The following is a 26407-nucleotide window of genomic DNA, read 5'->3' on the forward strand; positions in this document are numbered from 1 at the left end:
ATAGTGTGCATCATTTATTTAAACTAATGATATTGTGAATGTAAACTTAGAATCTGCAAAATTTCTACTATCTATACCTGTGCAATAAATGCAGAGGAGTGGAAAGAATACACTATTTGCATCTTCAACACAGTGGAGCACAAGCATAAAGTAGCCTAACATCAAATGTAAATACACAGTACAAATACTTCAGTAGGCTACACCCTAGACCAAGCAGTAAAAGGTTAAATCTGTGCTGGTAAATCCCTGCAGCAGCTGACATGCTGCAAGACTTTGGGTGTGTCCTGATTAATCTAGGTTCTGAATTGAATAAGGAAAATGTGTGTAGTTTTAAGAGCTTCACAGTCTTAGGTGACACTGTGCTTTATACATTTTGAATATTCCTATAGCCTAAATTAAACATTTATTATCTTGTTATTTAGCTTAGTTTTATATTTGCTATATGTTGTATTTTATATTTGCTATGTATTGCTTTCTCTACTTTGTTATTTATTCTTTACATATTGTATGCTTTGTAGCTGCACATCTTTAACTTTGTATTGCAACTTCTGCAGAACAAGTTATCTCAGGATAAATAAACATCTGTCTTATCTGATATCAGCTGGTGTGTTTTTCAAATTACCAAACAACAAACCGGGGTTAGGTGCCATTCCAGGAATAAAGTAGGCCCACGCATTGGGCAGAAAAAAAGGATCAGTGGCTTATTAATACTTAGATCCCCCCTGGTACGTCCAGAAAGGTTAATACGCCCTTGTACAGCAGTATTAAAATGTGTACGTTTAATGGGGGGTTTTATTATGAAGGTCCAAAACACGCACATCCGGTCTCGTTCAGGCGGTCCGCCCAGATATCGACAATGCGAACCCAGTGAGTGCCTAGATGCCCTGAGCCGTTTGCTAGTAACCACTGGAAACCCAAAGCAGAAGGGATTTAAGTGAATGTAACCACGGATGGTTTCAGCATGAGATGAAGCGACAGCGTCTCTGAATAATTCAAGGTATATTTTAATTACGCATCAGTGTGATAAAAATTACAGATAGCTTGTAGAGGGATTGATAACTTTTGCTAACTGTGAGGTGGGGTTCACCAGCTAACGGCTAGCCTGAACCTCTACGCCACTGCGAAACGTTCAAACACTACAATTATAACACCCACTGATGATTATACAATGATGCCAATGGTGTTTTTATTACGTGTTAGGCTTGGCAGCCGGCTAACAGGCGCTAGCATAACTTTGTAGCTAAAGCCAAACCGCAGTAACGGTAAAGACGCACGCGACACGAAGTCGCCCCCATTCATTTTTTTTTTCGTGGGACACGGGTGAACGGTTCCGCAAGGTATTATGGGATTCTAGGCGACACAAAACACTCAATTTGTACAAAGTTTAACATTTTTACTACATATATAACTGTTATATGAGGGAAAAATATGCGTGCACCCCCCTCATACTAATTTGCCTTAAAACCGATAAGGAAAAAGTGACGTAGTTGTGAAGCAGACAGGAAGTTCAGTGTTTACTTGCAGTGGGTTAGTGTCTGAGGTGGAGAAAGATGCCCCCTTCTTCTTTAACCCTGGCTTCACGGATTATAAATGCTAACAGAAGCGAAGTGCTGCTTGGCAAAGCGTCACATGAAAGGTGGTACAAAGTGCAGGTTGTTCGTTGTCATTGTGTTTTTTAACAAGCAGTCTGCTCGCTAGCTATAATTGACAGGTCCACTGTGACGAGTGAAGTAGTTGGGGCTGTGTTTAACGGTTTGTTCCCTTTCAGTGGGTCTGCTGCTTATTTGAGCTAACTTTAATGTTTGCTGAAACAGATATTTGTTCAGACAAAACAAAGCCAAATTAAAAAGATAAGATGAATAATAAGGTGCTGAAACGGCACATAGCTAACAAACATTTCTGATGCCCTCGTGCAGAATAACCAGATGTACCTAAAGATATTGTCATACATTGAATTCCTTCTGATATTGGTTAAAATCAGCAGGCTACTCTACTGCAAAACATGCAGTCTGTAATCTTTGTGTTATATAACCTCACATTGTACCATTGGTCGACTCAGTTACATAAAAAAAACGTTTGGTCCCTGCAACTGGAGCATTACTGCCTTGCTGTGCCTTGAGTTGGTTGTAATAACATAATACGTCACATGTTATTCCCTCCACGTGGCAATCAAGTTAATCCAGTGCAACATTACTAATGATGTTTCCTATTTAAAGTAATGGGTGTGTGCAAGAGATCTAGGTAGCAAGTCATGCCTGAATTTTAAACATATGCAACCACACCTACACACTGCACACTGGCAGAACCAAAAGTGTTGCTTGCTTATAAAGAACATTAGATGGCAGCATCTTATTAGCAAGTATATGACATACCTTCTTTTGTGTCTGCCATTTATAGATCCTCAGTAACACTGTAACACTGTTAGATTGTTTTATGATACTTTATTGGTACCTTAAAGCCATGTCTTCATAAGATAAGTAAAGCAGATCAGATATCTGCTAAAGGTCAGAGATAAAATGTATGAAGAAAAGAAGTGGTAACTATAACTACTCTTAAGTTTTAAGTCAATCATCAGATCATTGAATCATATTTAGTGAGTTAACAGGGAATTTGGTTTTAAATACTAATTGTAGATTGGGTAGTTGTTTCTTTTAAGACAATTTTGGAAGCTTATGATCTTGACTTTGTGGTAGTCTGGGAGAAACAGGTTGAGGGCACAGTTCATGGTCCATTGCTGTGTTTGCTCTTTGTTTCATCAGAGTAAATCTACATTGAACCTGCTCACTGAGATCAGTGTTTGATCTAGCTCGATGTAGTTTTTTTCTGTGTCCTTTGGGTACCCGGATGTCACAACTGTGTCAACACTGAGGGCAGTTACCCAGTCCACATTCATATTTACAGCCGGCTTGTTGAGGTGGTGCCAGCACTGCCAGTCCCTCATGTCAAATACAGAAATACAATATGTGCGTGAACTAATATTCACATGAGGTTATGTGACCGTCATTATGTCTGACATTATGCAGTACATTATATTTAGCAATAATATCCACTTCACAAGATAATTCTGCTGCCCCTTATTATTATTAATGATTATTTTCATTTTTGATTAATCGGCTTATTAGTTTCTTAATTGATTAATTAGTCTATCAAATGCCAGAGAACAACCAAAAATGTCCATCACAATTTTCCAAAGGGGACTTCTTCAGATTGTTAGTTTTGTCCTTCAAGCTGAATGTAAATTTCTTGGCCTAAGGGCAAACTGGTAGTTTTACATGACTATTACAGAAAGCTTAGCCAGAAGAATTCCCTTTAGGATATGGAAACAGTCTTCATGCCTTTAACGCCTTCAAGGTTGTTGTTTTGGGGTTTTTGCAATTTGCATTACTACAAATGTTAGTGTGTTTTGTTTTGTTTTTTTTCAGTTTAATTAATTATGCTACAGGTAGACTATATCATGTAGCCTAAAATAATTTATTCTATGTCTGTGCAGAGTTTTTGGGCCAGCGCAAAGTGCAGTGCAACTGTCATTGCAAGGTTATAGAGCAAGACATGGCCAGTGCCCATGCTGTGAAAGACTGTGCACCCATGGGCGATTAGGTCTTAGATGAGATGTGGTCAAGACATTGTTGGCGCATTGCCTTTTTGAGGCAGCAGGTCTGAAGTCAACAGCGCACTATTTTGCCGCTATTTAAATGGTGCATTATGATGCGCCTACAAATGTGGGTTTGCAGTGCATGTACGCTCTGCTTGGTTCACACACCAGACACACAGATGGGTGAAATAATACATCATTAATGAGGAAATTATTAATAAAATGTGATATAGAGAAGTAACGCACACCAAGAGTTGCAGCAAGGTGCTGATCACTGGCAGTAGACTTGAAAGTAGAAAACAGGTGTTGCACACTCTGGCTCAGTGTGCATTTCTCTTTTATTCAGATGAAGTTTTGGCCCTCTGGCCTTCTTCAAGAGTATGATTGTTGATCTTGAAGACGGCCTGGGGGCAGAAACGCCTTCTAAAAAAAGAGAAATGCATATGGAGCCAGAGTGTGCAACATTTGCATTCTCTAAAGTGTGAACATACCAGAGAGTAGAGCAGCATAACTACATGTATTATTTCAGAAGCTAGAAGTTAAGTTTTGTCTCTGTCAAGTTTATAGCTACTACTACTGGTGCTAAAAACTGCTGCTACTACTTTTTAATTGTGGTCATTATACTCGCTGCAGTGACATTACGGCTTTTACTGAAATACATACTTAATTAAATGCATTTGCACAATGCACTTTAAACCATGCACTATGAATTACTTAAACAGGGTCCTTTGAGGTTTTGTTCAATTTCCTTGAAATAAAAGAATATGACAAAGTTACCTTGAACTCTTTTTGTAAATTGAGAGAAGCAGAAGCACACAGGTCCCTGAACTCCTTAAATAAACAGAGAACACTAGTAATAGTGAGTCATTGAACACTCCTGAGAATCAGACACGTGGCACACTGCAGTATCCTGCATCGTTTTTATGGCTTTGTCATTATTTTAGGGTCTCTAGGGATTGACCAATGAGGTGAAGGCATGCAGATGGTGCAGTCTGTTAGTACTATCAGTGACTCTGTGGGGGTGTACATGTTGGTCAGTGGGGGTGTGCAGGTCTGCACAGAGACTGATTGTAACTGGGATGATTAACAAAACTAAAGGGATGAGTGGCACATAAAAGTAGCCTATATGGTCAAGAGTCTTTTATTAACAGTGGCGTGAACAACAACTTTTACCTAGTGCTCCATTAGGCTCATAAAAAGACATGAAAAACCAAGAGCTTTAGTAAGAGTTCATGTGCCACGAATGGAACCAATGTGTTTTAAACGTGACAAGTAATCGATACAGAACAAACACCACCAATCCATCGCTATAAGAAAATATAAAAAGCACTCTGTAGCAACACACAAACAAAGTTTAAGTGGAAAAACATAATTAGATGCATAAATAGCGTGTATAAAGGAAGCAAAACGCAATAGAAAAAAAGGCAAGGGAAAAACCAAAGCGTACAAAATGTTATTTAGACTACCCCCTTAAAACAAACCCACATCTAGTCTTCAGGCTCGTGCACTGAATATTAGCCGAACCATTTGATCCTCAATGAAAAAGACTCTCAATATTCACTTCATCCAAGCTCTATAGGGAGCAACTTATTTATCAACCATGCTGACTATATGTGCAAGCACAGAAGATAAGTAAGGAATCTTTTAATAATCCAGGAACCCAGCTGCTATTCCAGCCAATATGAGTATACAACCTACATACATGACCATACAAAGAGCCACACATGGCAGAGCTGCCTGCTGCTCAGCACACAAAATGGAGGTGAATGGTACGGCCCCCTCTCTCCCTCAAAACTAATCAAATACACCATCAAATGCTTCCAAAACGCTCTCGTGGACAATTTGTAGCTTACACATTCACCACGCTATGAAATAATAATGTAATATTGCGAGACAGGGTTGTTTTGAAGCCAAATGCAGAGCCGGAACTACATTCCAGACACACAGTACTTGCTGGGCGGAGTGATTTCAAACAGCGTATGTTTAGTGCAGTTACTCCCGTCATCAAAACAACAAGTTTACCACCTAGTACACCACCACCATTCACTATGACCTCAATAATAAACAAAGTAGAATTGTCACTTTCTAGACAATGTCAACAATAACCGAAAATTTATAAGCTTCGGGGGGAAAAATCATGGTATAGCCGTTCTACTGGACTGCATTAGATTACACAGGTGTAACGTTACCTAACAAAGTGGCCAGTGACTGTATGTTACATATGTTGCATATGTTGCTGGTGGGATGGGACGAGAGTACGCCTCAAAATAATCACCGGAACACGGGGAGAACATGCTAACTCCACACTCATAAATCACCACAACTCCTGAGGGAACAACAACATAAAATGTTCCCTAGCAGTCTGTTTATTCCCAACAATGAGAAGTAATGCCAGTCACTTCACTATATGCTCTGGGCAAGCACTTATCCATAATATAACCACAACAACATTTGCATTTTAGCCTTATTTACCATGCTTGGGTTGTAGGCTAATGTTACTCAACATGGAGGTAACGTTACAGCAGAGAGCTTGCTAGCAAAATACACAATGATCACTTACCACATCTGCTCGTTTTGTGATCCCGACAGATGGTATGGCAGTGTCTCTCAAGAAATGCGTTTGAACCATTCCTGAGCTTCTGCGCTCCATCCTTTCACTGTAGTCCTCCAGTAAAAAATGTTTGGAGCAAACAAACATTTTCCGGACCATTTCCACAGGCGTGTTGGGGTCGATGTCCAGCACAAATAGCCATTGTTTCATCCTGTCCGTATTATTGGTTGGTACTACGTGAAACTTCACTCTGCTCCATGTCTTCGGCTTGTTACCGCAACCTTTTACAATACATGTGTAAACCATGATTTACAACAGCACTCTGTAAACTTTTCTCAAACTTTCTGGTGCTTCCAGCTGACGATACCGCAAATGCAAGGCTGCAAGCAATAACTACGGCACTGTCTCAGGTGCGCAGTGTGTCACTCCGCCCAGTGGTTTACTCAAGAAAGTAGTTCAGAGTATTTGCTTCATGTATCGTAATGTTACTTAATTATACATTATTATTTCATAGCGTGGGGAATGCGCAAGCCATGTGTTGTCCACTAGAGCGTTTGGAGTCATTTGATGGTGTATTTGATTAGTTTTGAGGGAGAGAGGGGGCCGTACCGTTCACCTCCACTTTGTGCACTGAGCAGTGGGCAGCTCTGCCCCACCGATCTCAGAACAGCAGGCACTGACAATTAAAGGTAATGTACCTACTCATATGACTATAGGGATTATGGCAATAGGCGAATTTGCCAAAATGTCGAACTATCCCTTTAAAACAAACCCACATCTAGTCTTCAGGCTCATGCACTGAATATTAGCCGAACCAGTTGATCCTCAATGAAAAAGACTCTCAATATTCACTTCATCCAAGCTCTATAAGGAACAACTTATTTATCAACCATGCTGACTGTATGTACAAGCACAGGAATCTTTTAATAATCCAGGAACCCAGCTGCTATTGCAGCCAATATGAGTATACAAACTACAAACATGACAATATAAAGAGCCACACATTTAAGAGGGTCGTCTTAAAAGTTAGACTTTGTAGAATTTTAGTTGATTAAGTCTTAGATAGTATATTTAAACCCAATCGGTGGATAGTGGGATTAGGCCTTGCCCAGATTGACTTCAGCCCTGCATAAAAAACCCCACAGCTCTCGCATTCATTCGAATGGAGCCAGCTTGTCAATGCACCACAAAAAAACAAACAAGCAAACATGAAAAAAAAAACAAAAAAAAACATGCAGGCCAGGGTTAACTGGCAAAAAAGTTTAACTGGGTCTGGGCCCAACTTTTTTGAGACTGCAGTGCATTGTCATCTAGCAAGGCGTTGTGCTGGCCAATCAAATACGTGCAAGTGCACATTCTTGCAATATTAATTTGTAACATGGAGGCTGTTTATATACTGTTTACCTTACAATTGTCTTGACAGAAGATGAGATAATTACTGAAGTTCAAAATCCTGTCTCATAGTTATGAATACACAATGTACTTCCAGGCCCGTCGCTGTTTGATCAATTAAAAACATTCGTCTACATTGTCTTCATTACAATGAAGGTATTCATTTACAATAATGGCACTAGGAAACAGAACCCACACACATAGTGGTGGCACGGAGTTGGCTTCAAGAAACAATTTTTTTTTCAAACTTCAGTTATACTTAAGAAACAAGGTCACATGAGTGTGTGTGCCCCTTGGTAGTTTTCTAGTCTAAACAACACAATGCCTGTCTCTAGCCTGCGTCAAGACACTGAGACATAACGTCTTCTAACCTTTCTGATTAGAGAGGTCAGGACATCTTCACTTGCTGACAAAGTGAGGGAAAGGACAGGGTCAGGTAACCACCACACAGCAGAAACACATAACTATATTTTGAACCTCAGTTGTTTTTTTTTGTTTTTTTGTTGTTTTTTTTTAATTCACTGCACATCGTAACCGTTGTGCAATATTTTGGTGCCTGATAAGCCTTCAGACTGATGGATCAGCTAGTTTTCATACTGGACTCTAAGATTATCTCAGCAATGCCTGAAGGAGCATGCACATTAATGTAACTACAAAAGCTGATGAAACAAAATGTCCTTAACAGCACAGGAAACTCAAAATTGTGACTTTGTATAGGTGTTCATTTCAGCTCAGGGAGGCAGTTTAATTTTGGCTTCAGTGGAAAATAACCTTTAAGCCTATTGTTATTAAAGAGGACTGAGGGAAATCTAGACTTTTGCACTTCCTCTTGTCTCGGTTTTCTGGCTTTGGAAAGTGTGGCCACAGGCCATTTCAGAGAGAGAAAGTGTTCCTGTTGGCTGTTTTACAAATGCAGATGCGCATGGCGGAGAGCTTTGCAGAGAAAGTTGCTATTCCTGCATTGGCAACACTGCAAAGCAACCTAGAAGAGAGTCAACAATAGTGACAATAAAAAATAAAACACTTGTCAGTATCGGCAAAGCATCTCAGAGACGGAGAGAAAATGTTGCTAATAGTTAGGCTTCTGCTTACAGCTGCGGGTTCAAGTCCACTTTGATGTAGCTAACAATACCAAGAGCCTTGAATCAGTGTGTCTACTACAAACCTCGCTAGGAGGAGAGCTGGCAGCAGCTCCAGAGATGAACTCTCAGTCAGCGGGCACAGCAACCTGAATCCAAGCTAGCAAAACCCTCAGCGCTTGGGGACCGGACAGACTCCCCACTGGATCAGCAAACTGTCTGTGGTTGCCATGACACTAGGCGCTGAGGGTTTGTGCTGGCCATGGGGTGGCTAGCAAGCTAATTCTTGTCTCATTTGTGGTCTGATAAACAGAGAGCGTGAGTGGGACAATAAGGGGCTGAGCAAATGAGCTGCATGCAATTGTACAATGAAATAGGATTAAATAAATCAGTGTATAAGAAACACGAGTTTGCATATGTCTGTGGTTGTCTGGTGTGAGGGGACAGAGGACAGAGAGAGGACAGTGGGAGCTGCAGGAGGAGAAATGTTCCTTGTCCACATTTCTGCCTACCCCAGCTTTAACAGATGTCTCTCTCATTGCCTTACAGAAATGTCATCAGTTCTTGTGAACTGCAGCTACGTAGTTTCTTTACCTACATTTTTTTTACCTTTATTTCCTGGTTGGCACACTTCAGTTACACTTGAAAAAAACATCCTGTTACTTCCTGGCTTCTGTGAAGTGCTGAATGACGCAAGTGCTGTTATACCACAAAGGGTTTTGGAGTGTAGAGTGAATTTTAGTCGAACAAACGCATGGAGCTGGATTCTGCTGTCACCTTTACAATACATTCCATGTAAGTTGTGCATTTCCACAGCAGACTAAGACATGGCATTATTATTTCCACTGTACTAAAAGAAGACCAGTATTGAATTTGATTAGTAATTTAATGTTTTCCATTACTTCAAGTGCTTTGCGCAGTGCATTACATGTATCCTTTCAAATTGATGTGAAAAAAAAAATATATATATTTCCTGTCATTCTAATGTTCTTACTCATTTTATAACAACATTTGGGTGGGCACAAGCAAGACCTTTTAATCTGAAGATCACATTGTAAATTTTACAAATGATTTTCTTAATTTCAGCAGATTAGTCTGAAGTATATGCTTTCTGACATTTGTCGTTTCATATAAGTAGCCAGTGATGATTTATAGAGACGATCTTGTGTGCTGGATGTCTGGCACGATGCCATTTTCTTTATTCCTCCCACTCAGCCAATCACGAGCTTTAATACAAACCAACCCAGCCCAGATCTCACACAGCCCCTCCCCCAGCTGTATGTCTGTGTCACCCTACCTCCCTCTCCTCTATTCTCCCTTCCTCTGCTGCTTGCTGGCTCGCGCATGCCCTCTCTCCGTTGCCTCATGCGGCTTGGCGAAAGGGAGAAATAAAAAAGATAGAGGGATTGGGAATAGACCAGAGATTTATTTTAGCGGTGAGTCCAAAGAGGCGTGGGATGGAAAAACAGACGGGTCCTTTGCGCATAAACCCACATGTAAGTCAGATGGCCTTTCACTCTCTCGTATTTTTTTTTATCTTCGTGCCCCTCCTTCCTGTCTCACTTTGTATCATTACCTCTCTTTTATTCTGTGTGTAATGTATCTCTGTCTGCCTTTATCGCGGTGTCATCCCTGCCTTTGCTTTCTGCATGCGTCCCTGCCCCCATACCATAACACTGGCTGCTGATGCTGTCTTGTGATGCTTGATTAGAAGTCACTGGCGTGCTGAATGAGACTCTGGGTAAATCATAGAATTTGGTCCATGAGGGTTTTTTGTGTGACCTGAGAGTTGAAGAAAAGCACAACAGCAAGGATGGGATCTTGCATGAATTTTGCTTTGACCAGGTCATGCAAATACTGAACTAAGTTGTCAAGCTGGCATTTACCTTGAAAGGCGTGGTACTTTTGTGCCATTGTTGTTTTTAGAATGCATCCCAACTTCAGTTTTTTTCCATGCTTAAACAGAGGCTGTCCAAACACTGTCTTAACCTTCCCGTAGCTCATCTGTGACTGATTTTAATGGGGATGATTAGCAAAAGTAAGGTGATGATGATGGTGATGGTGATCAACACCACAAAATTATCATTCAGCTGAGGCTATTAAAGTAATGACTTAATAGAAGTAAAACTAAATGGCAGTTTGTCTTCAGGGTGTCATAGGAAATCAGCCCGCATTATTTTTAAATTACTGAATGGAAGTACAAGTCTTTGAGGTTAGGTGAGTGTGGGTAGGCTGGTGTCGGCTGGTGGCTGACGTTGGCCAGTGGGATATTGTGTAAACAAATCTACTCTGTCAAATCTACCTCAGCCAAGGACAATGATTTGTCAGCAAAGGTATAGAAGATCCGGTTTAAAAGTGGGAAAAAAAATCATTTCTGTGGTGGCATTTGTAAACCTGAATAATAGCACTGTAATGCTATGTATGAAAGGATTTTAGTTATTTAACACTCTTGCCAGGAAGTGTGACCAGAAGTCCTGTTGCGTGTTGAAAATATAGTAATTGCAATGCCACATTTTCAACTTAAAATAGAGGTTATAATATAGTTAACTTAAAACTTTTTCAACTAAATTTTGTCCCGTTTAAATGGACGAATTTCTCCTGCATGCCACTAAAAACCTTGAACTTGAGGTAAAATAAAAAACAATGAAACGGAAGCAAAACTCCATGAAATTTTATCTCCATTAAATTCGGAAGTTTGCGATCTGAATGGCCGATATCTATCCCAAGCACCACTAAAAGACAGGAAGTCTGCCTGCGCTGTGCCATTGATCGCTTGCTAGCTGAGCAGGGTACATTCTGTTTCCTGACTGAAATTCTACTTTCACAATTTTTGCAGTTTTTTATTAAGTTAAGTATTTCATCTGAATACAATAAGAAATCGTTTTATTGTTGTTTTGTTGATTTATAATCACAAGCTAGCAAGTAATGTCGGCTAGCTCCTTCACAATCATACTGTAGAGGTCGCACAAAAACATGAAATTGTTCGTCAAAGTCTGCATCATAACCACTTTCACACCGGTGTTTTGAGAGTGAATGTCGACGTTAATTAGGGCTGCCATGATTAGTCGACTAATCGATGACTAATCGACTATTAAAATAATCGGTGACTATTTTAGTAGTCAACTAATCGGTTTGAGTCATTTTTCATAGGAAAGTACTATAAAAGTACCCCAAAATAATCTTACTGCAGCTTCTTACGTTCAGATATTGGCAGCTTTACACACTCTCCTGTGACAGTGAACTAAAACCCTTTGGCGTGAGTATGAAACAAGACATTAGATAACGTAATTTTGGGGTTTGGGCGAGACAGACCGACATTTTTCAACGTTTTAACACATTTTTTGATGAAATGATTAGTTAACAATGAAAATAATCGTTAGTGGCAGCCCTAACGTTAATAGAGAGCGCAACACACAAATCAGCTGGCGGTATTAGTCTGTTGCACATTTTTAAAGGTTGGCTGACACTTACGATTTTTGTCATCATTGTTTAATCATCACTGTTGGTTCAATTAATTGTCTTCTCATGTTTAGTTCGATCAGATTAACTAATTGTAGGATACAGATAATTCAGTTTGAATGATTAATTGTTCAAACAGAATTACTTACAAACTTGTTGCCTGTTGATTTTTGTCAATTAACTAATTGATTAATTGACTGCAATGTTACTGTGATGTGTATTCCTGCTGATGAATAAATTGCAGTGGCAGTAACTCACCAAAAAAATGTGGCAATCCGTGAGCATTACAGGTGAACATCCTAAAACATTAAAATATCAACTATGCTAATGTTTTTTTAAGAAGGAAAAGTACTGAACACAGTTGTAAAACCTTGAAAATACACATTGCGTTTTGGTGAGAAACACTGAATGTAAACATAACTGTGACCAGTAAATTAGCAATAAATACCTGTAAAATGACGTTAGCAGTGCACTTTACAACCTGATCAAAGTTTGTTCGGTAGCTCGTTCAACAAACCAAGATGGAACACAAGACATACTGTGCGTCCACACTTGTAGACTAGGAAGAGAAGGAGGCATTAGCCAGTGAGCATATGTTGGTTTCAGTTGGAAGTGTGCAGCTCTTTTGTTTTGCATTGCAGTTTCTGTCCAGCTGTCACTCAGCATCACAGCAAGCCCATGATAGAAAGATAAATTTTGTTCCTTTTATGCAAATGAAGTGCAAGATGAATGGCTAATATGCAAAGAATTTCTCTCTTGACATAGACAGAAAACAGTGGCATCCTGCCCAGAGTATGCACAGATGAGGATTACTGTCATGTATCCAATTCTTCCCTTTAGGTACCGATTTGTTTTTTATTCACAGGACAGGAGTAATATCGGGGATGCTGTTGTCAAAAGCTATGATGACACTTAAATAAATTATGTTTTCCCTGTATCACGGAGTAAAAAGCGCTCTAATGTTATGAGTGAGTGAGTTAGAACCTGTCATGGGATTGATGACAGGTGATAGATCACACTGTACTTCACTTTGCTGCAGTTAATCCAAGCATCTGAGATGTATAAGGAAAAACTCACCAGCCAAACAGGAGAGTTCAGACAGTACCTAACGCTGCCGCTACCCAGTATCCTTGGATAACCCCTGGATATGTAATGAAACCTGTTGGCAGTTAGTAACGAAAAACGGACTGTTCACATGGCGCCACTGACGCATATTGGCATTCACTCTAAAGATGTTGGTTCTTCCCTGGGGCACAAATCTACAGACACACCTTTTTCCACAGATATTATGTTAAGTACTACCTACAATGATATAGGAAAGCATAAAAAGGAAAGCTCTGATTTGACACTAAAAAAAACGTATAAACATTTCATTTAGTCTTAATTTAAGGTGCTTGGCACAGCCACGCCCGGGGATGAGTGAGGCTTTTGTTTAGCCAGACACCTTTAGTCAATGTTCACAAGAGAAGAATTGCCACACAGCTCAGCAGATGACTGTGGTTGACGTGACCCACTGTTTATTTGCTAACACGTTTTCCTTGCGAATTTCCATTTTTTCTTTTGTATGTATTTGATTTCAGCACCAGCATACACCAATAACAGCCTCCCCCACAAATAGCTTCAAAATATCTTCAGTTATTTTTTCTTTTTGGGATGCAATACTGATCTCAGCATTTATCATAATGATGGAGTAGTGAACTGTGGGGTCATTGTAGGAATATGATGGGGTATTGCAGTGAATTTACCTGTGAATACTCGCAGCAGCCCATTTACTTTAATTTTTGATCCACTCTACTCTATGCAGGGCTTTTGTGAACAAGTATTGAGTGTACCCAGTTGTAATTCTGATTGAGTAATTAAGGCCCATCATTTGTGGTAGCAACATTCATAGCACTGTTGATCCTTTGGTTCTTCACTTCTCCAACCTACAGTCTGCTCAGAGGAAAATATGCATATATTTTGCAGCCTGTAATGAAGACACAAAATCTGTGCAGTCAGAAATCTAATTCTGTAGAATAGCATGATGGTGATTTCAATGTGCAGCTGAATCAGGTGTTTCACAGTGAAAGGACAGCAAACTCCAGATTGCCTATGGAAAATATTTGAATTTTAACACACATTTTACATGGAGAACTTAATATTTGCTGAGAAATTATCACTTCATGGTGCATCCCTTCTCTTTAGCCTTTGGTAGTCTGTGGAAATGTTGCCTTATTTCTTTCCAAATCTGTAGACCTTCGTGTAACCTCCTCCTGCTTACCTTGAATAACACTCATGGATTACAGTCCAGTTTGACAGCATTCAGGTGTTGGCATTGGCTTGGCGATAACATCAGCCCATCCTAACAGTCTCATTGTTTTCGGGGATCTGGTACAACCTGTTCATGTCTAGCTAGATGCCAAGTTATACAGACAAAAAGTGTCTTAGCAGTTTGACTCAGGGACTTTAACTTGAGCAATACTGGATTCCTGTGGTGTGCTTTTTGAGGCTGATCCAGATATAATATGCTAAGTCATGCCATAAATGAGATGGAATGGTATATGGCTGCATAGGACTGTGACTGTGTGGATTTTTTCTTACTGCAGTGAAAAAGCAACATAACACTTAAGTTTGGCGGTTTTTGGTGCGTCACATATTTCCGAGTCCACTTGCTCACCCGAGCGACTCCCGTCTCCGTCTTTACCTTCTATGGCACAGCAGCCTTCATTGATGACAGGCTTGTACTATGGGCAGAACATTGGGTAGTAGCACATTTTTTCAATTGATTTATTGTATTGGCTTAAAATAAATCAAATGTGGTGATGACAATGATAAAGGCGGTTATTGTCACAGCTGCATTCTTTAAGCAGCTGTACTCACATGACATAGCACAGTCCCTAAAAGGCCTTTTTATTTGTAGAGTTGCGATGTTCTCTGCTCTTCTTTGACAAGAGTCTCAGTATTTTCCATGCTGATAAACTCAATATCCCCTCCTTGTTTTTTTTTTTTTTTTATCTCTCTCTGTGTGTAGTAACCAGTGCAATGATGTTTGATATGGCTCTGCAGGGTTGGACTAGTTTAATACCATCTCTTAAAAAAACAAACAAAAAAAAAACCCTCTATCCACATAGGCTAATGATTCTACATTTACCATTCATTTACACTGTATTTTTACCAGTCACATGGATTATTAATATATGAAAGGCAAACAGTTCCTGCCATGGCTCTCACAACACCATTTTTAAGTAGGGACAGACAATATTACAAGCAGCATGGTCTGTGGTAAGCAGTGGATCACTCCATGGAAAACATGGTGGGATTTAACAATCGTGCCTCAGTAGGAACCCTGTTTTTTATTTTTTTTTAATCCTTGTTTGCTCGTTCCGATGTCAATGACCCCTCCGTTCCTATTCACAGAAGTGCAAAGGAATAAAATGCAGCTCAGCCAGAGGCTAAATCTAACCTCGGGAGTTTGTAAATTCCAAGCGGTCAATCCGCTCTGGAATTTGAGGTCCTTGTGATTTACCACATTGGCTTTAATACATACAGTACCTCTGTATGTTTTCTGGAAATGTTACTGCAAAGTTGTTGTTTTATATTTAAGACTTTGAACACACAATTGGGAAAGTACAACTGTTGTAATGCATTCACAGCAGCAGATGGCAGCAAGAAGCCATCGCCACTGAAAACTTCAGCATTAGTTATACACATTTGGATGATGTTGTGACATTAGCCTTTGGTGAGCACTGTTGACGGTTAAATAGAGGAGAAACAGTTAGATATTTTTCACAAAAGACATTTTGAAATGTCACAGAAGGAAACGCACAGGTGTAAATAATACAATGCCTGTCTGTTCTGTTTGTTCTGCAAGCTGCTTCAGTTTTAGGGTCCTGGTATGTTCATGCTGGCTCACTCTCACACTTTCATAGCTCACTGGGACTCCTTAATAGAACAGAACCATCATAAATGTTATTATTAACACCTGCTTTATAGTATAACAAATCAAAATGTCTGCTTTGAAGTTTGAAACAGTTCTAAGCCTGTGGCTGAAACTGTGTCGTTGCAGTTTGTGCCAGGTGTGTTACATTACCAGCTCAAACCATAATCATACAAAAGATTCTTGAAGGACTACTCAGTGATTTAATCTTGATCGCTTTACTAATGTCCCGGTATGACTGAAGTCACTTCGTAGGTCAGAACCTCAGGTGACTCCAGCCTGCTGTTATATCAGTGGAGAGATAATGGAAAGGTTGTTAACATAGTACTGCAGGGGATTTACCTAAGTTCACTCATAATTCACTCATCATCATTTCTCGTGGACATAGTTCCGCCCCTTTCCGACTAACAGCCAATAAGCATAGAGAAAAGCTTCTGTGTGCTTCTCCCTTTGCAGCTGATGAGCTGTGACTTTGTCGCTCTCATTTATGGGCTGCTGTCCTTTGAGACCAATTTCCTCCTGCAAGGTGACCAGGGTGTCCCAGGTGTGAGTGTGACCTTCACCTTGCCATGCAAAGCACTGTCCTAAAGCATGTTTCCCACCTCTGGAAAAAAAAAGTGTCAGCATGTGTTCTTTGTTAAAAATGCAAAACATTTTTAGTGTAGTTGTGTTGTGTTGTGTTTCCATGTTACAGCTTCTGAATAATCGGAAGGCCCCAGTGAGTATGACCTGTGGGTGGGTTATGGTATTGAAAATAATGGATAATATTATTATGCTTTACCGACCCATTACTGGATCTCACCCCGTCTTTTCTGTATTGTCTTTTAGGAGCTTTACTATCTGAGAATGCAGAGGAACAGAGAAAAGATGGAGAGGAGAAAGACAGACGCGGACAATCAGGTATGGCTTCATGTCTTTGGCTCCGTATGAAAATGAGGGTTTATTAGAACATTATGTGAAGTGAATTTATTATTTTCAGCCATTTGTATTTGAATAATTAAACATAACTTGTGGAGAGAGGGGTGTGTTTTTATGTGCTCGACTAATGGTGTCTCTGTGTGTTTGTTTGATCTTTAACCCTCCATTTGGTGTAGTGTAAGAGGAAGTTGAGGGTGTGTGTGGCAACATGCAACAGAGCGGACTACTCCAAGCTGGCCCCCATCATGTTTGGGCTCAAAAGCCACCCTGACGAGTTTGATCTGGAAGTTGTGGTGCTTGGCTCACATCTCATCGATGATTACGGGTATGTCCAACTGGCACTAAGGTGTCCTTCTAAAAAAGCAAAAGCTTGTTACAGATGTTGCAAAACAGTAAAGTAGTGTCTAAAGTGTAATGCACCAGCCAATACAACATTCCATAATTGCCCACAGATGTTCATTGTGAAACTCAGGTTTTTCGCTGACTTGCTCTTTTCCTACTTTCTGCTCCGCAGGAACACTTTCCGTATGATCGAGCAGGATGACTTTGACATCGGCTCCAAGCTCCACACCATTGTGAGAGGAGAGGATGAGGCTGCCATGGTGGAGAGTGTTGGGCTGGCACTTGTGAAACTCCCTGATGTCCTACAGAGGCTGCACCCTGACATCCTGGTCGTCCATGGGGACCGTTTTGATGCACTGGCCCTAGCAACTGCTGCAGCACTGATGAACATTAGAATACTTCATCTGGAGGGAGGAGAGGTGAGGAGGCAGGGCTCGAGAATATGAGAGATAAGTTGTAGTCACACCACGCACCGTGTGTATAGTATGCAGCCATATGTTTTCTTGTCTTCCTAAGAGTGGCACAAAATACAATAATGGATTGATATAATAATAGTGCAGGAATTTATGGTTCTTTTACAGTTTTGATCTGATGCACCTGTCTGCAAGACTTTGTAGTAATATTACCAAAGAACAAATAACATGTATCTTTTGTTTGTCTTTTTCCCAGGTCAGCGGTACAATCGATGACTCAATCCGCCACGCCATCAGTAAGCTAGCCCATTACCATGCCTGCTGCACACGTAGAGCAGAGCAGCACCTCATAGCCATGTGCGAGGACCACTCTCGTATCCTGCTGGCCGGCTGCCCTTCATATGATAAGCTGCTATCGAATAATCACAGAGACGACTACATGGATATCATCAAGAGCTGGCTGGGTACGTGGGGATACAGTCACGGGACAGAAATAAAGTGTGAGGCATTGAAATATGTTTGTATGTGATGTGTCGGGTGTTCATTCATGTTGCAGGTGACAAGGTGCAGGAGCGTGACTACATCGTGGCTTTGCAGCACCCAGTTACCACTGACATCCAGCACTCTATTAAAATCTACGGGCTGATGCTGGATGCTCTGCTTTCTTTCAACAAAAAGACTCTCATCCTCTTCCCTAACATTGATGCCGGTTAGTTTCACTTACTGCTTCCTTTGGGTCCTTTGTGTTATTTCAGGCTGTTCTCTGTCACTTGAACAGCCCCTTCTTTCTGTATGTAAACAGGAAGTAAGGAGATGGTGCGTGTGATGCGTAAGAAGGGCATCGAGCAGCATCCCAACTTCCGGGCAGTGAAGCACATTCCCTTTGAGCAGTTCATCCAGCTGGTGTGCCACGCCGGCTGCATGATTGGAAACAGCAGCTGTGGGGTACGAGAGGCCGGGGCCTTTGGCACACCAGTCATTAACCTGGGAACAAGGCAAACTGGAAGAGAAACAGGTATGTTTGATAATTACATGCTGCCTCTGCCACAATTTTTGTCCGGACTTACTCTCTGACTAAGGAAGGTCAAGAGATGGATTAAATCACTAATGAGGCATCGCACATGCTGTAGTAAGGTGCAGCTCCGCAAGGACTGTTTATATATTTGGTTTCAGAGCTTTACAAAGTGTTTATAAAGACAGTCTGTCATCTGACACAAGTTACTATCGCTCAACCCACCAGACTCCATTTAAATTAAGACCAATTTTAGTGTGTACAGAGCCAGAATATTTTCACATCTAACTGGGTGAATTAAGGATTTATTTCAAACAAAGCAGTGTGTTTTACAATGATAAAATTACTGTGTTTTTTTTAAATAGAGTTCTGGGCTGTTTCCGGTTAAACAAAAAGGATTTCACTCTTAAACAAAAACATCTGTCACTGTAGGGATCCTTTCCATAATGTTGTCAGACATCTGTAATAATAATAATGTGAGCATGTGAGTGGCAAAGACAAGTACTTCTAGTGGATATACATTAACGGTGCCAAATGTCCATGTCGTTACATTGCAGCCTGTTTCACTACTGCTGACTTTAGTGATCTTGCTCTATACTGGATCACTTTAAAACATTGTTGTTCCCATACATCACTTAGACACAAAGACAGGAAAATGGGGTCCAGGTTGAAAGTGAAAGTTTCCCTTCAACATCTACTGTATACTGATCATGTGTCTCTCTTTGCCAGGTGAAAATGTCCTACATGTCAGAGATGCAGACACTCATAATAAGATCTTCCACGCTCTGGAGCTGCAGTTTGGAAAGAGATACCCCTGGTATGATCTATATACTGTCGATCTGTCTTAACGGGTCTTTGTCCTCCAGTTTTGCTTGTAGAGCCTCTTTTCCTTTTTCTCTCTTGTTCTAAAAGCACCATATCTGTATTCTAAGTGTACATTTTTGCTCTGCATATTATGAAGGGTAACTTACAGCAACAAGTGAAATGTAAAGTTGAAGTTAATTGAGTTAACTCCTGTCACAGCTTCATAGTTAAGAATAGAAGAAATTACAACAAAATATGAAAAAATACTATATAAATATGTACAATATATCTGTTTTATAATGATGACATATAAACACAAGTGCATTTCTTTTTCTCATCAGCTCTAAGATTTATGGCGATGGCAACGCAGTGGCCCGTATTCTCAAGTTTATACGGACCATTGACCTGGAGGAGCCGCTCCAGAAGACTTTCTGTTTCCCCCCGGTGAAAGACTGCATCTCCCAGGACATCGATCACATCCTGGAGACACAGAGCGCTCTGGCTATTGACCTGGGAGGGACCAACCTCAGGGTGGCAATCGTCAGTATGACGGTATGCTGCATATACTGTAATCTTTTCGATGTAGCTGTATCTCCTTTTTTTTTTTTTTTTTTAAATTAAATATATTCCTCAGGGCATTTTACCTTTAATGGACAGGACAGGTAAGTGGGGGGGGGGTGACATGCAGAAAAGGGCCACAGGGCCACAGACTGGATTCGAACCCGGGCTGGGTCTTGAAGGTGTTTCGTTTTAAATGGCTGTCAATAAAGCTTTGATTAAAACAACAAAACCCTAAAAAGTTAAAGAGCTGCCTCGGTCGCTGTCCACTGTTATGTATTGTGGGATGCATGTGCCAGTGAAGTGTTTAGTGTTTGCGTACTGTAACACTGGTTACTGTTGGTTACTATTTCAGACATACTAAAACATCTCAAATACCCTTCTAGCCTACTAAATAGCTTGTTAGTATGGAAATTTAGATGCAGTCTGTGTCTTCACTGTGATTCAACTTTGCCATCTGGTATAAAACCTGCTTCATGTTCTTCTTCTTCCCTTTTCTTTCCCCGCCACCACTCTGTTTCTCTGTCCAGGGTAAAATAGTAAAGAAAAATACTCAGCCAAATCCAAAGACCATCGAGGCCAGGATGCAGCTCATATTAAAGATGTGTGCAGACGCCATGCGGGACGCTGTCTGCCTCAACTGTAGAATTCTCGGTGTTGGTATGAAAAGACACTCACATTACTTAATGAATATGTGGCTTTGATGCTGACAAAAACTATCATCTTGTAGCTCTTCTAACATCTCTCACCTACATTGTAGGAGTGTCCACGGGTGGACGTGTAAACCCACAAGAAGGCGTGGTCGTAAACTCCACAAAGCTGATCCAGGAGTGGTCCTCAGTGGACCTGAGAACACCCATCTCAGATGCCCTGCACCTACCTGTCTGGGTCGACAATGATGGCAACTGTGCTGCGTTGGCTGAGAGAAAGTTTGGTCAAGGAAAGGGGGTTGAGAACTTTGTCACTGTCATCACAGGAACTGGTGAGTCAGGATCTTTTCATTCATTCACACATTTGGTCATTCATCATCAGTTTAAACAGGCTTGGTGCAAGGAATTAAATTTTGTAAAATTGTCATAATCCTAATATAAAAAAGAAACAACTATGCAGTGGAGGAAAGGGGGCATCATCTTTTTAAGTCTCTTAACTGAGCCTAGTCAGTATATTTTGTCATACTAAATGTCATGAGCCCTGTATCATACAGCAAATTGTAATCATCATTATAGCCTCATCTTACTGCACTGACTGCCTTTAACTACTCAAATCAGTTACTTAATTGCACTGACAATCTGAAGAAGTAAATACCTTGCCTCTGTGTGTAGGTATTGGAGGAGGGATCATCCATAACAATGAGCTGGTCCATGGCAGCACCTTCTGTGCTGCAGAGCTGGGCCACATCATGGTTTCACTGGAAGGCCCAGAGTGTCCGTGTGGCAGCAGAGGATGCATAGAGGCCTACTCATCTGGCTTGGCCTTGCAGAAAGAGGCCAAAAGGCTGCACGACGGTGAGTGTTTGTTTTTGTGTGCGTGAAGATTCATGGAATGTGCTGGGACTCAACTACGCCCAGACGATCCAGAGAGTAGCTGTGAAAGGTGTGTCTTCTAAACATGGTGTGTGCTCACCCTGACATAAACTTGTAGTTTTGTTAAGTCACCCGCTGGAATTGCATGTGTATAAAGGAATTGTTTACCCAAAAATATTATATGCCACATAACACACACGTGACGCAGGCATGAATGTAGGTTGGATGGATTTGCTGGTTGTAGGAATTTAAAGTCATTTCTTTGCCTTTTTTGTAACTTTAAACTAGAAATAAAGTAATCTCGCTGTTTTTCTAACTGCTGATTCTTAGAATATTTGACTTTGTGGAAATCTAGCTGGATAAAGAAAACCTAGAGCAGTGTTTATGTCAAGTTGATTGAACAGTCCCAGGATTTCACTAGCCTGGTGAAACCGTTCTAATCTCGCGAGCTCATGTTCTATTTAGCTCCGCAGATCAGTCTGGCCATGCAATCATAAAGGCGCATTCTGGCATCGGTTAAAGCTTACCGGGCCAAACAACTGTTTATTACTTTGGGGAGGGCACGTCATCAGAATAGAAGCGGAGTGAATTCATTTCGTGAACAACCAACATGGCCACTGATTTTGAAACTGCTATGGTAAATGTGTTGAACGAACTGGAATGTATATTTTCTTTAAAAGCAGAACAAACGGCTGCACTGAAAGCTTTTATTGAAAAAAGAAAGGATGTGTTTGCCGTCCTTTCTACGGGGTTTGGTAAAAGTTTAATTTACCAACTGGCTCTGTTGATCGGAAAAAAGGTGGGACTAACTGAAAACCTAGTGGCTATTGTTGTTTCTCCGCTAGTTGCTCTCATATAGGAGCAGGTCAGGGAAGCGACCAAGCTGGGAATCACAGCCATGCAACTCGGAGTCCACAGTGAGGAGGAAATCCGCAAAGACGGCAACACTCTTTCACAGACATCATCACAGCTCATCTCCGCTGCAGTTTGCTTGGCTGTTTACAGTGGCGTTGTGCTAGAGTGGTGTTGTGCTAGCCTATGTCACACGTTTCGTTTACTCTGATTGGTTTTCCATCTTGCCAATTGCGTGAAGGGGCACTTTGAGTGACAGCCATTGATACTGCCCCTCAGGAATAGGACATGCATACTCCATGTCAAGACCCATTCGCGTTTTGTGACTTGGGTCTGGCAACGCCAGGCTAGGATTTCACAGGCTGTTTTGGGGATTGTTGCGGCCTGATAAGCCTGATTTTATGGCAGCTTTTGTAAAAACGTATATACATTTATAGGCATTTTTTTTCGCATTGAAATTTTGGGGGGACATTGAAAATTGTGAAAATAGTTGTGATACTGTGTTAGTGTGTCCCACAGAATTAGAATTTATTTGTGATGGTAGGGTCGTTGGTCGATCAACTGTTAATGCCATGCGACAGAGCGCTGAAGGACCATCCCCATGAGAGGCTCTCCTTGTGCTCTCACTGCCGGTATAGCATGAGCTAACACAGCACGACATGATCTCATCACTACTCGTCATATTTTGCTGCTTGGGCAGTAGCCCTGCAGCAGCAAACGTCCGACACAGAGTCACTTATCTCACAACAAAATGGCTCGACTCTGTTGTTAAACCTGTTAATAACCATCGGGTAACTTTAGCTTTGTGATGCTAACAGTTAGCCCTGTCACTGTGTGTGTGACTCTGTCCCAGGCACAGAGCTCCGATCCCAAAGCAGCAGCTTTATAATAAGCAGAAAGAGGGAGGCTGAGCGAATCAATACACTGCGCAGAGCTCTACAATGAAATGAGATTTTACCCATTAAAATAGTCATATTTATGGTAACGTTACAGTGATTGGACAAAATTGCAAGGTTACACAGAATTCACAGGAATGGAACATTGCGAAATCCCGAAGAGACGGGCTAAATGTGGTTTCTCATCACATATCTCCAATGACTTCATAACATCATTCATCATTTGCATGCATATGCACATCTAACCTGTGTGCTGATGTGTCTTTCAGAGGACCTGCTGAAGGTGGAGGGGATGGATATGAAGATCACGGAGCAAATCACCGCTGCCCACCTCATCAACGCAGCCAGACTGGGGAACAGCAAAGCTCAGGCTGTTCTGCACAAAGGTCAGAGCGCAAAGCCAAAAAAATGCATACAAAACAAAAAAAGACCCAAAAATAGTCCTTTGTCACAGACAGGAATTATAAACACTTAACATTCTTAAAAACATTATTATATTTCACGAACACTGGTCTTCAAATCTGCTATTAAATGAGGAAAAAAATCTAATTTCTGTCTTCATCTTCCCCCCTTAGCCTCCACAGCGCTAGGCGTGGGCATGATTAACATCCTCCACATAGTGAACCCCACACTGGTGATTCTGTCCGGCATCTTGGCCTCTTACTATGAGGCCCCAGTGCAGCAAGTCATCTCTGAGAGAGCCCTCGACTGTGCCCAGAGCATCAAGGTTATCGCGTCAGATTTGGAGGAACCGGCTTTGCTTGGAGCAGCTAGCATGGTGTTGGACTATGCAACCAGAAGGACATACTGAAGGATATCATCTTATTTACCAAGGACTGCTACCAACAAGAGAACTGCAAAACTGACAGTAGTACCTGTACTGCCCAGATAGATATACAGGCATATCTAAGGGATACATTTTAAAGGCTTGACAATGAATTCGAACCATTGTGCTAGTGTTTAGCACGCTTGTTTTGCTTGTTAATTACCTTGATGAAGGCAGTTTTTCTTGTGGTTTCCACAAAAATGCAAATTCTCAAGCATGTCAGAATTATGCCTTCACTTGGCCAGATGATGGTCAGTAAGTGGGTCCACTGCACAATCGGGAAATGTCATCACTCTTGTTTTTTTAAATTTAGGTCTACATTTTTTAATTAAGCCCCAGGGCTTTTTATTTCTTTTTAACGATTAAGCATCAGCTTCTGAGTAAACAGTAACACCATCTTAAAACCAAAATTACCCTTCCAGGGTAGGACTAACCCGCTCTACTTGTAATGTGATGTGGGTGGATGGAAAAGTCATTAATGAAAGCTTGTATCAAAATATTGTGACCAAAATATTGCTAAAACATTCTCCTGCAGCTTTGTCTCAGATCTCCTTGATCGGTTGCCATCTCACTTTTTTATATAATCTTTTATGGAGGTTTTATTCTCAATTTGATTTGTGTTGAAATAAGGGTGACTGTCAAGTTATTATGTTAACATTTCCATGTTTTGTTTTGTGAATTACATTATGTAAGGTATGGGGAAAATCTTTAGTACTTAAAGATGATGGTTGGTGTAGTTGCTAATCTTGAAGGCTTACGGGGTAAGAAATGGTTAATGAATAATCAGTTGAAATATTTAATGACATGTTAAGGTAGCAACTGCTTGAGCATAATAGCTGCTTCAGTATGAGGCCATCAGATGAAGTGTTTTTTTTTTTTTTTTAAATATATATATATATATATATATATATATACACATTTCGTCACCACAGACCTTACGAATTTTTGAACTGAATTTTCTTCACGCCTTTCGAATATATATTTTATCTGAAAAATATTTACATGGTTTGTATGTAATTACATACTCTAATGTACATTACATGCCAATTGAAATTTTTTGGATTCATTTCTTTGTATTTTGGGGGTTTATGTCCAAATATATATATATACTGTTTTGTTTAAAATATACATAAGAAATAAACTTTATTTAAGAGAGGAAAGCATGGAAGACATGAATGTTCTGTAGAGTACAAATCCTGCTGATACTTTTTACAATGGTCCAATTCACAATATTGTTGCTTAGGGTGTTTATGCAGCTTCTAAGTTAAAGGGGCAAAAAGCGAAATCGTTTCACCGCTAGGTTTGCTGTTGTGCACTGCCTGTAGACCAAAACAAAGTGTGTCATGAGCCACTCCTCCCTCTACCTCTACGTGAGCCCGCCAGGCACGGGCTCACAGGCTCGTGAGCTGGCTTCTCCGTGAGCCCGTGAGCCGGCTCACGGGCTCACAGAGAAGAGTAGGAACATTAGCGTTAGCTCCCAGGAGCGTTAGCAGTTAGCACTAGTCGGCTGCCACGCTAACGTTCCTACTCTTCTGCGTACTCACGGAGAAGAGTTAGCGTTAGCTCCCGGAGTTAGCACTAGTCGGCTGCCACCGGCTACTGGAGTAACTTACAGCTATGGAGCGCTTCTACCAGCTCTTCTAGTCACTGAGCCTCGCCTCCATCTCAGCAAGTATATTTCATTTATTACAGGTACCATCATGCCATCTGCCATTGCTCACTGGCTGTAGCCTTTTATAGGGGGGGAGGGTCAAGGAGGAGGTGGCGATTCACATGAATGTACATGAACGCGCAGCCGGACCGGCTTGTAAACAAGGGGCTGGAGATCAACACAGAGAGAGGGTGTGTGAGGTCATGCTATACTCCAGATGAAATTACACCTCTAGTTCTTCACATAGCAATTTTTTAATTCCTTCAATCTAGAAATGATGAATTTCGCTTATTGCCCCTTTAAGTGTCTACACAGGAACATGTGGAACTATTTCAAAACACGTCTCTCTTCCTTCAGCATCCTTGAAATACATGTAAAAAATGTTTTGTAGAATTTAAAAAAAAAAAAAAAAAAGTTTAATGTAAAAGATGAAGGGATTAAACAAGTCTGATATTGGGGTGATGTGTTTCTGGGGGCCCAGTAGAGTAAGGACGATGACTGAACTGCTGTTCCAAAACAAGTTTTACAATTGTAAATTTTACTTTTATCAGTGACTGCAAGTGTTCAGTCATATGAGACTCCTGGATATTTAAACTGAATGAAATAGCCAGTCATGTAAGTAT

General features: G+C 40.8%; 1 protein-coding gene across 6 annotated transcripts; it reads left to right on the top strand.

Moving 5' to 3' along the window:
- Nucleotides 1-840: 840 nt before the first annotated feature.
- gne (glucosamine (UDP-N-acetyl)-2-epimerase/N-acetylmannosamine kinase) lies at nucleotides 841-26239 on the top strand. Of its 6 annotated transcripts, none has more exons than XM_033623793.2 (15): nucleotides 9688-10110; nucleotides 16684-16707; nucleotides 16818-16889; nucleotides 17084-17232; nucleotides 17422-17668; nucleotides 17919-18126; nucleotides 18219-18371; nucleotides 18465-18677; nucleotides 19404-19491; nucleotides 19820-20030; nucleotides 20567-20696; nucleotides 20797-21018; nucleotides 21359-21541; nucleotides 23577-23693; nucleotides 23883-26239. In XM_033623793.2, exons 1-15 carry the CDS (start codon nucleotides 10072-10074, stop codon nucleotides 24116-24118), a joined length of 2292 nt encoding a protein of 763 aa, XP_033479684.1. In that variant the 5' UTR covers nucleotides 9688-10071; the 3' UTR covers nucleotides 24119-26239. The 6 variants fall into 6 exon arrangements, with proteins under 6 accessions (XP_033479686.1, XP_078022023.1, XP_078022020.1 ...); XM_078165892.1 differs by having other exon boundaries at nucleotides 9919-10110; nucleotides 16684-16724; XM_033623795.2 differs by lacking the exons at nucleotides 9688-10110; nucleotides 16684-16707 and adding an exon at nucleotides 841-997.
- Nucleotides 26240-26407: the final 168 nt, after the last annotated feature.

The sequence above is a fragment of the Epinephelus lanceolatus genome, chromosome 3 (assembly GCF_041903045.1).
Source record: "Epinephelus lanceolatus isolate andai-2023 chromosome 3, ASM4190304v1, whole genome shotgun sequence".
NCBI lineage: Eukaryota > Metazoa > Chordata > Actinopteri > Perciformes > Serranidae > Epinephelus > Epinephelus lanceolatus.